Source organism: Panulirus ornatus, chromosome 50 (genome assembly GCF_036320965.1).
Source record: "Panulirus ornatus isolate Po-2019 chromosome 50, ASM3632096v1, whole genome shotgun sequence".
Lineage (NCBI taxonomy): Eukaryota > Metazoa > Arthropoda > Malacostraca > Decapoda > Palinuridae > Panulirus > Panulirus ornatus.
The window spans coordinates 14,920,925-14,933,424 of NC_092273.1; the positions used below are offsets into that span (position 1 = coordinate 14,920,925).

The following is a 12,500-nucleotide window of genomic DNA, read 5'->3' on the forward strand; positions in this document are numbered from 1 at the left end:
TACGTCAGTATTGGACTTATATCTAACACTTACGTCAGTACTGGACTTATATCTAACACCTACGTCAGTATTGGTCTTATATCTAACACCTACGTCAGTAGTGGACTTATATCTAACACCTACGTCAGTACTGGACTTAGATCTAACAACTACGTCAGTATTGGACTTATATCTAACTCTTACATCAGTATTATGAAAACAGTGTGAACGTCGTAGCGTACAATACTGCTACACATGATACTTTAAGGGCACCACAAAGAAGGCAACTTATGGTAGCTAGAGGAAAGCATATATGGTTGGTCTCCTAACACCACCAAGAAGCGAACTAAAAGCTCACTAATGTGATACGATGGTATTAGATACTCCTACGATATTTGAGATAAGATGGCATTCAATACTCCAACGATATTCATTGAGACGATAGTGGGGAGGGTTGTGAAGATTATAATTTGGGGTAGTTAATGTAGAAAAGAGGTGAAGCGCCTCAGGATATCAACAGATCTTAAGAAAGATATCCATCATCTTCGCCAAGATATTCCTCAATTCTGAAATGTTATGGTCGAAATATACCAATAAACACTTGTGGTCTACCACCCGCTACCCGAACGTTCGCTAGATGGAAGCGAAACGAGCGAACACCCTCACCCTCACACACACACAACACCTCGGTGTAAACACACACACAGCAGCGAACACAAACTGGCTGACTGTTGGGAAAAGACATTAAAACAATCACCTATTAGTTTAACTAACGTTAAATGTCGGACTAGTTAAATGAGTGAAACAGGTCGACGGCTTTGAGAGACGCGACCTGATCAAATCTTTGCGGTGTATTACCTAAACGAACGTGAACCAGCGCCACGATATAGCCTCGCTCTTCATCGCCCTCACTACTATGGCCTGGTATATATGATCGTGGGATTAATCATTGTTATCATATTCCATTCACGCCTTTCTACGTCACTACCGCTGAGTATTATGATTCCACTGATATCCACATCGTTCACTTAAATAAGTCATCTCTATGGTGGCGTTCAACTTCGTATGTACTTATACCGTCAGTCTTAATGTGTGTACGTAACCTTCCTTGAAGGCCGGGAGTGTGGCACTCATCCATACACGGCAGACATATGGAAAGATACTGTTATCAGTGTTATCATACAGTTCCAGGTCCCTGTGGCATGGGGCCTCCTGCAGCTTCCAGGCTGCGCTCCCGTCAGGAGCAGAGTACGTCTTGACGAAGGAGTTCTCCCTTCCGTCTACAGATAATCATATATAATGACTCAGCCTCGCCCAAGGTAATTTTGTCTGGCTCTTACAATGTAATCTGACAATCGGAGTCTAGCAACACACACACACACACACACACACACACACACACACACACATATATATATATATATATATATATATATATATATATATATATATATATATATATATATATATATTCATTATACTTTGTCGCTGTCTCCGGCATTAGCGAGGTAGCGCAAGGAAACTGACGAAAGAATGGCCCAACCCACCCACATACACATGTATATATATAAACGTCCACACACGCACATATACATACCTATACATTTCAACGTATACATACATATACATACACAGACATATACCTATATACATATATACACATTCATACATGCTTTTCTTCATGCATCCCGTCGCCACCCCGCCACACATGAAATAACATCCCCCTCCCCCCCTCATGTGTGCGAGGTAGCGCTAGGAAAAGACAACAAAGGTCACATTCGTTCACACTCAGTCTCTAGCTGTCATGTATAATGCACTGAAACCACAGCTCCCTTTCCACATCCAGGCCCCAAAAACTTTCCATGGTTTACCCTAAATGCTTCACATGCCCTGGCTCAATCCACTGACAGCACGTCGACCCCGGTATACCACATCGTTCCAATTCACTCTATTCCTTGCATGCCTTTCACCCTCCTGCATGTTCAGGCTCCGATCGCTCTATATCTTTTTCACTCCATCTTTCCACCTCCAATTTGGTCTCCCACTTCTCGTTCCCTCCACCTCTGACACATATATCCTTTGTCAATCTTTCCTGACTCATTCTCTCCATGTAACCAAACCATTTCAATATATCCTCTTTTGCTCTCTCAACCACACTCTTTTGTGTGTGTATATATATATATACATATATATATATATATATATATATATATATATATATATATATATATATATATATATATATATATATGTGTGTGTGGACTCCGTCTGCCTGTGGTTACACAGTAAAAGTCTCTTTCGGCGAACCGCTACTTCGCTAACGCGGGAAATGGCAAATATGAACGAGAAAACAAATTAAAAAAAAAGAAAATAGTACAAACTCATCGTGAAGGGAAACTTCTCACTCTAAGGAGACCACAACTTCCCTCGCTTCTGATTGGAGCGCAGCCATGACATTGCAAAAAGCCCAGAAACAAAAAAAGAAAAAAAAAATTGTTTCCTGGGGCTGTATAATGATACAAAAAAAATATAAATATCTCTTATTCTCTGGTTCTTTAATGTAATTTCGGGTCGTCATCCTTATCCACAGTCGTGTATTATGATGGTGTGTGTGTGTGTGTGTGTGTGTGTCAGGTGGCGTTAGCTAGCGGGTCAGCCAGCCAGGCCCAGGAAGGCGTCGGGTCTTCGTCTCCCGCTCCGTGTGCGTCCATCGCCCGCCTCTCTTATTCCCAGGCTGGTTCCCACGCTGGCCCCCGCACACACACACACACACACACACATACACACACACACACATACACACACACACACACACACACACACACACACATACACACACACACACACACACACACACATACACATAAACATGTTAAACCCCTAAGCACGCCGGTACGACCATGAGGCACGACGGTACGACCATGAAACACGACGGTACGACCATGAAACACGACGGTACGACCATGAAACACGCCGGTACGACCATGAAACACGACGGTGCGACCATGAAACACGACGGTACGACCATGAAACACGACGGTGTGACCATGAAGCACGACGGTACGACCATGAAACACGACGGTACGACCATGAAACACGACGGTACGACCATGAAACACTACGGTACGACAATGAAGCACGCCGATCCGACCATGAAACACGCCGGTACGACCATGAAACACGACGGTGTGACCATGAAGCACGACGGTACGACCATGAAACACGACGGTACGACCATGAATCACGACGGTGCGACCATGAAAAACTACGGTATGACCATGAAACACGACGGTAAGACCATGAAACACGACGGTTCGACCATGAAACACGACGGTATGACCATGAAACACTACGGTACGACCATGAAACACGACGGTAAGACCATGAAACACGACGGTTCGACCATGAAACACGACGGTATGACCATGAAACACTACGGTAGGACAGCATTTCCTGCTTTCTGGAAGCGGTCGTACGACTCTTGGGGGGCCTTCTGAGCGTATACGCCCTGACTATACGACCTTTGAGTAGGATGCCCCTGGCCTTTGACCTGACCCCACCCACCCACCCACCATCCCCCCCCGGGAGCCATCATATCCACGAGCCCCATCAACATGCTGAAAGGTCGTAACCCTCTCACACACTCCACTACCATCATAACCATACAGTATTTATCCACATCTCAACAGAATGAAATTATCGAGATCGATAAAAATAAAAATAACGAAGCCAATAATCGCGTGTATAAACTCGGGTTCAGTTTTCCCTCCCCATCTGTACAGCACACAGAGAGGGGAACTAAACATCCACCGAATCTGTGAGATACGAGAGGACGTATGTAAATCTTTCCAGACATGATCCTGTAGCGTTTATCGGCCAGTACCGTTCACACAGGATGTATGACGAGGTACGAAGTTCCCCTCACTCCCTCACCTTAACTCCTACCAAAGACCATACACACACACACACACACACACACACACACACACACACACACACACACAACACACACACACACACACACACGACATATCTTGACACTTACGATGTTATGATACGAGAGATTAATAATTGCCTTTAACAAAAAAATATATAAAAATTACATCTGTCATAATATCGAGGGGGAATAAAAATCATGTTGTAAAAATAGACAACTGAAGGATCGTAGTTGATACTTACCGACAGACATGGGCTTAGGGCTTCCTTCTGGGTCCCTGGCCAATAACACAGGGGACTGCCTGTTTGGCGAGTCCCCATTGGTCAGGTGGGCAGCTGGCTCCCGAGGCGTCACCTCTTCGGGCCGCCCATTGGTCCGCTCGGCGCTCCCTTCCCGCTGAAATGTAAGCAACCAGCGGATTAGCCCAACTGCAAAAACTGTTGTATCGTGTACTCAACATCCTACCTCCATTACTTACCTACCACCTTCCCCTTCCCTCCCACAAGGCTGTTACCGGTAATTAAACCCAAAGTCCGGCAACCACAGCGGTAACTCAGTGGCAGGTAGAGCCGTGGTTCAACCGACAAATCCATCTCTTTTTTTTTTTTTCTTTCCTTTTGTCCTCAAAAAAAGAAAAAAATAGAAAAAATTTTTTCAGTCGCTTCAGCATCCCAGAAGACAGGTTGGTCTAATAGCCATAGACATGAAACACAGGCACGCCAACACAAGCTGTGAACACAACTGTTGTCAACAAGGACGCAAAAGACACTGACTGTTCATACGACGGTCACACATGAGTGTGTGTGTGTGTGTCAACAAGGCCCTCAAAGGCACACTCATTGTCAACATGGCTGGAAGAGGCCCGTGGCTACGCGTCCTAGCTGTCAAAAGTCATCTGACTTACCATTTAAGAACACAATAACAACAACAACAACAACAACAACAACAACAACAAAAGAGATAAAACACAATCAAGAACAATATCCTTTTCCCGGTACGATTGTTGCATCTGGCGTCAGTGTATGTTCCTGGAACTCGTGACGCGCCGAGCTCAGAAAGTCCTGGACACCAAACCTGGAGAAGCCGACTCTTTTGAAAACGGGAGGAAACTGCACGGTAACGTCTTCCAGTAGGCACGGGATCTTCTTCTTCTTCTTCTTCTTCTTCTTCTTCTTCTTCCAGTCACGGGGTAATTTTCCAAGAAGCGCGGGGGCCTTCTTCAGGTTCCACCATCTTCCAAGAGCGACGGGACCTACCCTACCCTCCCTTCCAGTTACGGAATCTACTTCCAGTTGGCACGGGACCTTCTTCCAGTTACAGAAAACTCTTCCAGGAGCCCCATGGCTCTGGAATCTTCTTCCATGACGTACAGGGATCGCTTTTCGGTTAAGAGAGCCTCAAGAGGCAAAGCGTCGTCTTCCAGTTAAGGGATCTTCTCTCAGGCAAGGGTCTACTTATTGCTACGGGGGGGTCTTCTTTCAGGAGGCAATGGGGGTCTTCTAGTTAAGGGGTCTTCTTTCAGGAGGCATGGGGGTCTTCTAGTTAAGGGGTCTTCTTTCAGGAGACACGGGGTCTTCTAGTTAAGGGGTCTCGTTTCATGAGGCACGGGGGGGTCTTCGTCTTCTTCCAGGAAGCATGGGTCTTTCTTCCAGTTCCGGGATCCTCTTCTAGGTTGGCACGGGGCCTTCTTCCAGTTGCGGGATAGCCTTCCAGGAGACTCGGTCTCTCTCTCTCTCTCTCTCTCTCTCTCTCTCTCTCTCTCTCTCTCTCTCTCTCTCCATCCCTCATGGGATCATCTTCCAGAAAGACTGGGAGCTTCCTCCAAGAGGCGTAGGGCCTTCCTCTAGGAGGCACAGGCCTTTCTTCCAGGAAATACACGACCTTCTCCTAGAGAGCGTGGGACCTTCTTCATGTTGGCCCGGGACCTCTTTCCAGAAGGCACAGGGCATTCCAGGTGGCACGGAACTCTCTCTCTCTCTCTCTCTCTCTCTCTCTCTCTCTCTCTCTCTCTCTCTCTCTCCAAGAGTCACGGTTGAGCCGAAGGAGAGAGAGAGAGAGAGAGAGAGAGAGAGAGAGAGAGAGAGAGAGAGAGAGAGAGAGAGAGAGAGAGAGAGAGAGAGAGAGGAGTAACTTATGATTTTGTAAGCTGGGTATGCACGTACGGCGACCGACCACGAAGGTAGAACGCGAGCACTTGAATTGCTCCTTCCCTTGGATGAAGCCGATTTGACACACACACACACACACACACACACGTGGGGGGAAGGTCCAGAGGAGGGCAACACGGTTGGTACAGGGATTAAGGATCCTGAGTTACAGGGAAAGGCTTGAAGGCCTTACATTTTGCCTTCCATTTGAAAGAGGAGAGTGAGGAGAAACCTGATCACAACCCTCAAGTTTTAGATAACGTATACATAGAATAGTTCTTCGAAAGATGTAGGGATAGAAGAACCAGAGAACATTATCTGAATTTAAGCGAAAACCTTCTTAAAAAAGAAGGGAATAGGTATTCACCTACTTCAAAAAGAATGTAAAGTACTTTGATAGGAAAAAGAGTGGTGAATGAACGGACTAAATTGAATGAAGAAACTGTAAATGCAGACAGCACTGAAATTGAATGTTGTATGATAGTGAAGAATGTTCAAGAGATGGGGCCTTACGAGTGTAAACTCTCTCCCGGATAGTACGAATAGGTAATTACACAAACGCACACACACACACACACACACACACACACACACACACACACACACACACAAATTGAGCCATTCACTCGTCATTACTGTCTTCACCAAAGCTTTCGTCACTCAGTCATAACATGATCAACAAGGGGTCACCAGCGATGTGCTACGGAGACAACTCATGTGCACGGTTGTCGGACCTCCTCAGTGAGCGTTGGCCGCCTCCCTTCCCCGTCCCTCACATACGGCGTCCCACAGGTCACACTCCTCTGCTTCCTCGTCCTTATCCATGATGCCCTGATGTAGGCACCTGGGGCCGTATGCAGAAAACTTCTTAGAATGCTCAAGTATGCTTAACTCCAAAGAATTTTACTTAACTTTAAGAATTTTGCTAAGCATGTTTCTGAAAGCTGCCCTACTCTTAAGTGTTTTCTTAGCAGACGACAAATATTTTGACCCAAACTGCATTTCATACTTCTTAAATCTTATGCTTAAGTTTTGCAAAGCATCATGCTTAGTCCTTTTCTGTGTGGCACTTAAGTCACTTGCTCAGCTAAGCATGAAAATAAGCAGAAATCTAAGAATTTTTCTGCATACGGCCCCTGTTCCATGGAAGTGTGGTGACGACCCCGTCCCACCCTCTCCTACTGTCTCACTAGACGCCCAACGCTACCCTGGTGGTTCGGTCCACCTGGGCATCATCATCCAATCCTGGCACATCCTCACACTCGCTCAGGGATTCACATACAAGCTCATCATATCTTCAGCATGGGTTCGAGTCTCTAGATAAAGCAGCCGGCTCACAGCCGATCTAGCTGTTCATCCTTGGCCTTTGTGGCTGTCTGATAAATGGGTACCTGAGGCAAGCTGGGTTTTATATCTGTTTTATGCGTGTGTGCGAGTACACATATGGCTAAGATATGGTTTAGGCACATACGAGGTTAAGAGCAGAGGAAGCCGAATATATACAAAGTTAAGAGAGGGCAAAACGTATGTCAAGATCTGTACCCTCATTGTAGAAACAGTAACCACACACACACACGCACACACACACACACACACACACACACACACACAGGTGAGGTGAGGTAAGAGGGTCAGGTAATCACAACGATCACGGTTCCCAGCTACACATGTACGCTCAACCCCCCAGCTTCCTGTACAGCAGCATAACAAGTACAGTGGCACTATGTCTCTCTCTCTCTCTCTCTCTCTCTCTCTCTCTCTCTCTCTCTCTCTCTCTCTCTCTCTCTCTCCCTATTTACGAATCTACCCAACCCTTAAAAAATAGATATAAAAAAGAACATCGGCTATGTCTTCTGTTTACCCACAACAAGCAGACATAACACACGGAACCTGGGCCGCCACAGCTAGGGAACTTAGCTGGCCCCCTTGCTAACGATGGGTCTTCATTTAGCTTCTAACTTACGGGGCTAACTACACGTACGCTAAGGGGCTAACTACACGTACGCTAAGGGGGCTAACTACACCTACGTTAAGGGGGCTAACTACACGTACGCTAAGGGGGCTAACTACACGTACGCTAAGGGGGGCCTAAAAGGTCAAGGGGGGGAGGTAGGTGGGGGGTTGGGGGTTGGGGGGGTTTAGCTCACGACTTAAAAAGCTATGATGTAGGTCTTAACAGCTAATAATAATTACATTTAGCTTAACACTTCATTGAAACTGCGGGTTCAATCATAGCTGAACGATAGAGACCTTTTAGCTTACGTCTCTTAGCTCTCTATCCTCAGAGGGTACGCTCTCTCTCTCTCTCTCTCTCTCTCTCTCTCTCTCTCTCTCTCAGCTATATTCCGGTAATGAGAAATAAGCTGTCTCTATCCCTCGAAATAATCGCGACGGATTATCGCAATTATTTCGTCCATTACACTGTAAGGTAACTGGCACATTCCTCGTTGCCTTTTTTTTTAATATATATATATATATATATATATATATATATATATATATATATATATATATATATATATATGCTCTCGTGATAATATTTGAAAAGATATACTGCCTTTTTTTTTTTTTTTTTAATTTTCCAAAAGAAGGAACAGAGAAGGGGGCCAGGTGAGGATATTCCCTCAAAGGCCCAGTCCTCTGTTCTTAACGCTACCTCGCTATCGCGGGAAATGGCGAACAGTATGAAAAAAAAAAAAAAAAAAAAAAAAAAAATATATATATATATATATATATATATATATATATATATATATATATATATATATATATATATCTTTTTTTAACCCCAGGTGATCTTCTCTTGTTTCGTATTGTTTCGTTCACAGGGCCTACTGGTGGGGAATCTTATCATTGTTCATTATATTTCACACGTTACTGTAGCTTATGTCTATTTCCGCGATAGACAAGTTCACAAATACAACACTGAAGAGGAGTGTAAATATTTTGATCACGAGAGGGTGTACATCTTTTCAAATTAAAATCACTAAAGGCAGTATATCTTTTCAAATATTATCACGAGAGCATATATATTTTTTTTTTTTCAAACTATTCTCCATTTCCCGCATTAGCGAGGTAGCGTTAAGAACAGAGGACTGGGCCTTTGAGGGAATATCCTCACCTAGCCCCCTTCTCTGTTCCTTCTTTTGGAAAATTAAAAAAAATAGAGAGGGGAGGATTTCCAGCCCCCCCCCCCCCCCCCCCGCTCCCTCCCCTTTTAGTCGCCTTCTACGACACGCAGGGAATACGTGGGAAGTATTCTTTCTCCCCTATCCCCAGGGATAATATATATATATATATATATATATATATATATATATATATATATATATATATATATATATATCTTTGTTAAGTACAATCACTGGTAGGAGTATATTTTTCATCGAAATATTATCACCACACTGGTATATCTCCTGATAATATAATCACTGGAGGGTGTATATATATTTTTTCAACGTGTTATCACTAAGGTAATATACCTTTCAAAAATATAATTACCAGAGTGAGTATATCCTTTGAAACATAGAATTCACACAGAGTATGTCTTCATGAGAAGTATTTCTTTCAAAAATATAATTACTAAAAGGGTGTAGGGGTATATCTTTCAGAAATATAATCACTAAAAGAGGGAAGGGTATAATATCTTTCAAAATTATAATCACTAAAATAGGGAAGGGTATAATACCTTTCAAAAATATAATCACTGAAATAGGGAAGGGTATAATATCTTTCAAAATTACAATCACTAAAAAAGGGATGGGTATAATATCTTTCAAAATTATAATCACTAAAAAAGGGATGGGTATAATATCTTTCAAAAATATAATCACTAAAAGAGGGATGGTTATGATATCTTTCAAAAATAAAATCACTATTAGAGCGTTCATCTTTCAATAAAATATTCAACAGACGGGGGTACTACATCTTTCAAAAAACATAATCCCAGCAGGGGAGTGGCGGTACATCTTTCAAAACCTCAATCATGGAGGGGAAGTTCACCTATTAAGAAATACATTTGCTCCAGGCACTTATAACCCCAAGCGAGTGGGTGATAACCTTGTATAGATAAAGGGAAAGGCAGGAGTAAGGGTTTAGGGTTGGGGGTTGGGGGAGAAGGATGATAGAGAGGCTAGAGGGGAGTAAAGGGGAGATTAGTGGATGGGAGCGAGAGACATAGCCGCCTGGAGCCAGCGAGCGGGGACGCCTGTAGATGATGCACTTGTCCAGCGATGTAAAGTGTCAGCGAACGCAACATCAGCCAAGATGGTCAATTTGTTTTTCCTTTTGTCTCTTGCCTCATTCACCCATAAATTATTCGTTTATCTATCTACCTGTCATTTATATCATTACCATCATCATCATTATTGTTAATATTATCATTATTAGTCATAATTATTGTTATCGCTATATCCCATAATTATAATAATAATAATAATAATAATAATAATAATAATAATAATAATAATAATAATAGTAATAATAATAATAATAATAATGATGATAATAGGAATAATAATAATAATAATAATAATAATAATAATAATAATAATAATAAAATAATAATAATAACAACAATAATAATAATAATAATAATAATAATAATAATAATAATAATAATAATAATATTAATAATAATAATACCTATTAGTGTCACCATTACCATCTTCATTTTAATGTTTATTATTATTATCATTAATATCATTATCATCATCATTATTATCATCATTATTATCATCATTGGCTCACTGCGAGCCCGCAGAGCCGAGCACAGGTCGCTACCAACCACGACACACCAGAGCGCGGCAACCACCGCCTCTCCTGCATTTCCTGGTATGTTCTGTGCGTTCGTGAGGTGTAGCACGGAGGGAGGGAGGTACGACCGAAGACGGTAGGACGGGAGGAGGAGGGTTCGACACCCGGCCAGCCAGACCTGTGGCGATGGTCAACCACACACACACACACACACACACACACATGACGCCGGGATAGTGATGATGACGCCGGGATAATATGATGACGACGCCGGGATAGTGATGACGCCGGGATAGTGATGATGACGCCGAGATAGTGATGATGACGCCGGGATAGTGATGATGACGCCGGGATAATATGATGACGCCGCCGGGATAATATGATGATGACGCCGGGATAATATGATGATGAAGTCGGGATAATGTGATGACGCCGGGATAGTGATGATGACGCCGGGATAATATGATGACGACGCCGGGATAATATGATGACGCCGTTATAGTGATGATGAGTGACGAGTGGAGCCCCTCCAGGCAACGTTGCAGTACAGTACCGCTAGTGAGGGAGGGAGGCGGGAGGGCAAGGCCAACCTCTGCGAAGATTACGCACTTACACTCCCAAAATTCCATTTCGCGTTTACGCCAGCCAGACTCACACAACCACCATCCCCCCCCCCCCTCCCCCCACCTCTGTACTGCCGGGAATCAGTCCCGGGCGCCTGATTACAATGATTACAATCCCGGGCGACTGATTACAACGATTACAATCCCGGGCGGCGGATCACACCGACTACAACCCCGGGGTGGAGGTCATACAACGATGTGGGGCCATAGGTATTAAGGGCCAGTTGGGGGGGGCGGGGGGGGGACCACCACGAGGAGGAGGAGGAGGAGGAGGAGGAGGAGGAGGAGGGTCACCACTTGCTCTTGGCCACGGGATCCAAACAGAGACGACCCACATCGCTAGGAGGAGCTGGTGTGCCTCCCACACTTCACACACGGGGGTGGAAGACCACGGTGGACCTCCTGCAATCATGTGACCCTTGAACACGACGGTGCTACGACCCACCTTGAGCACGACGGTGCTACGACCCACCTTGAGCACGACGGTGCTACGACCCACCTTGAACACGACGGTGCTACGACCCACCTTGAGCACGACGGTGCTACGACCCACCTTGAGCACGACGGTGCTACGACCCACCTTGAGCACGACGGTGCTACGACCCACCTTGAGCACGACGGTGCCTCGACCCTTGAGCACGAAGGTGGTGCGACCCTTGAACAAGACGGTGCTACGACCCACCTTGAGCACGACGGTGCTACGACCCTTGGGCACGACGGTGCCCAAGGGTCGTAGTAGCACCGTCGTGCCCAAGGGTCGTAGCACCGTCGTGCCCAAGGGTCGTAGTAGCACCGTCGTGCCCAAGGGTCGTAGTAGCACCGTCGTGCCCAAGGGTCGTAGTAGCACCGTCGTGCCCAAGGGTCGTAGTAGCACCGTCGTGCCCAAGGGTCGTTAGCACCGTCGTGCCCAAGGGTCGTACCAGCCTGACCAACAGGTCATCAAAACCTCCGACCACGCAGTACCTCCGAGACCAACACTGATATCACACAGCAAGACACCCGACCACCACCATCATCTCATGGCTTCTAGTTTTCTTGAATCACACTTAACCCATCACT

At 44.9% G+C, this 12,500-nt stretch overlaps 1 protein-coding gene across 1 annotated transcript in view; it reads right to left on the bottom strand.

Moving 5' to 3' along the window:
- LOC139764631 (homeobox protein dve-1-like) overlaps positions 1–12,500 on the bottom strand; it is a 404,802-nt gene that overhangs the window by 376,910 nt on the left and 15,392 nt on the right. Inside the window, exon 2 of the mRNA XM_071691480.1 lies at positions 4,159–4,312. Coding sequence (XP_071547581.1) covers positions 4,159–4,312 — 154 coding nt within the window. The remainder of the gene's footprint in view (positions 1–4,158; positions 4,313–12,500) is intronic.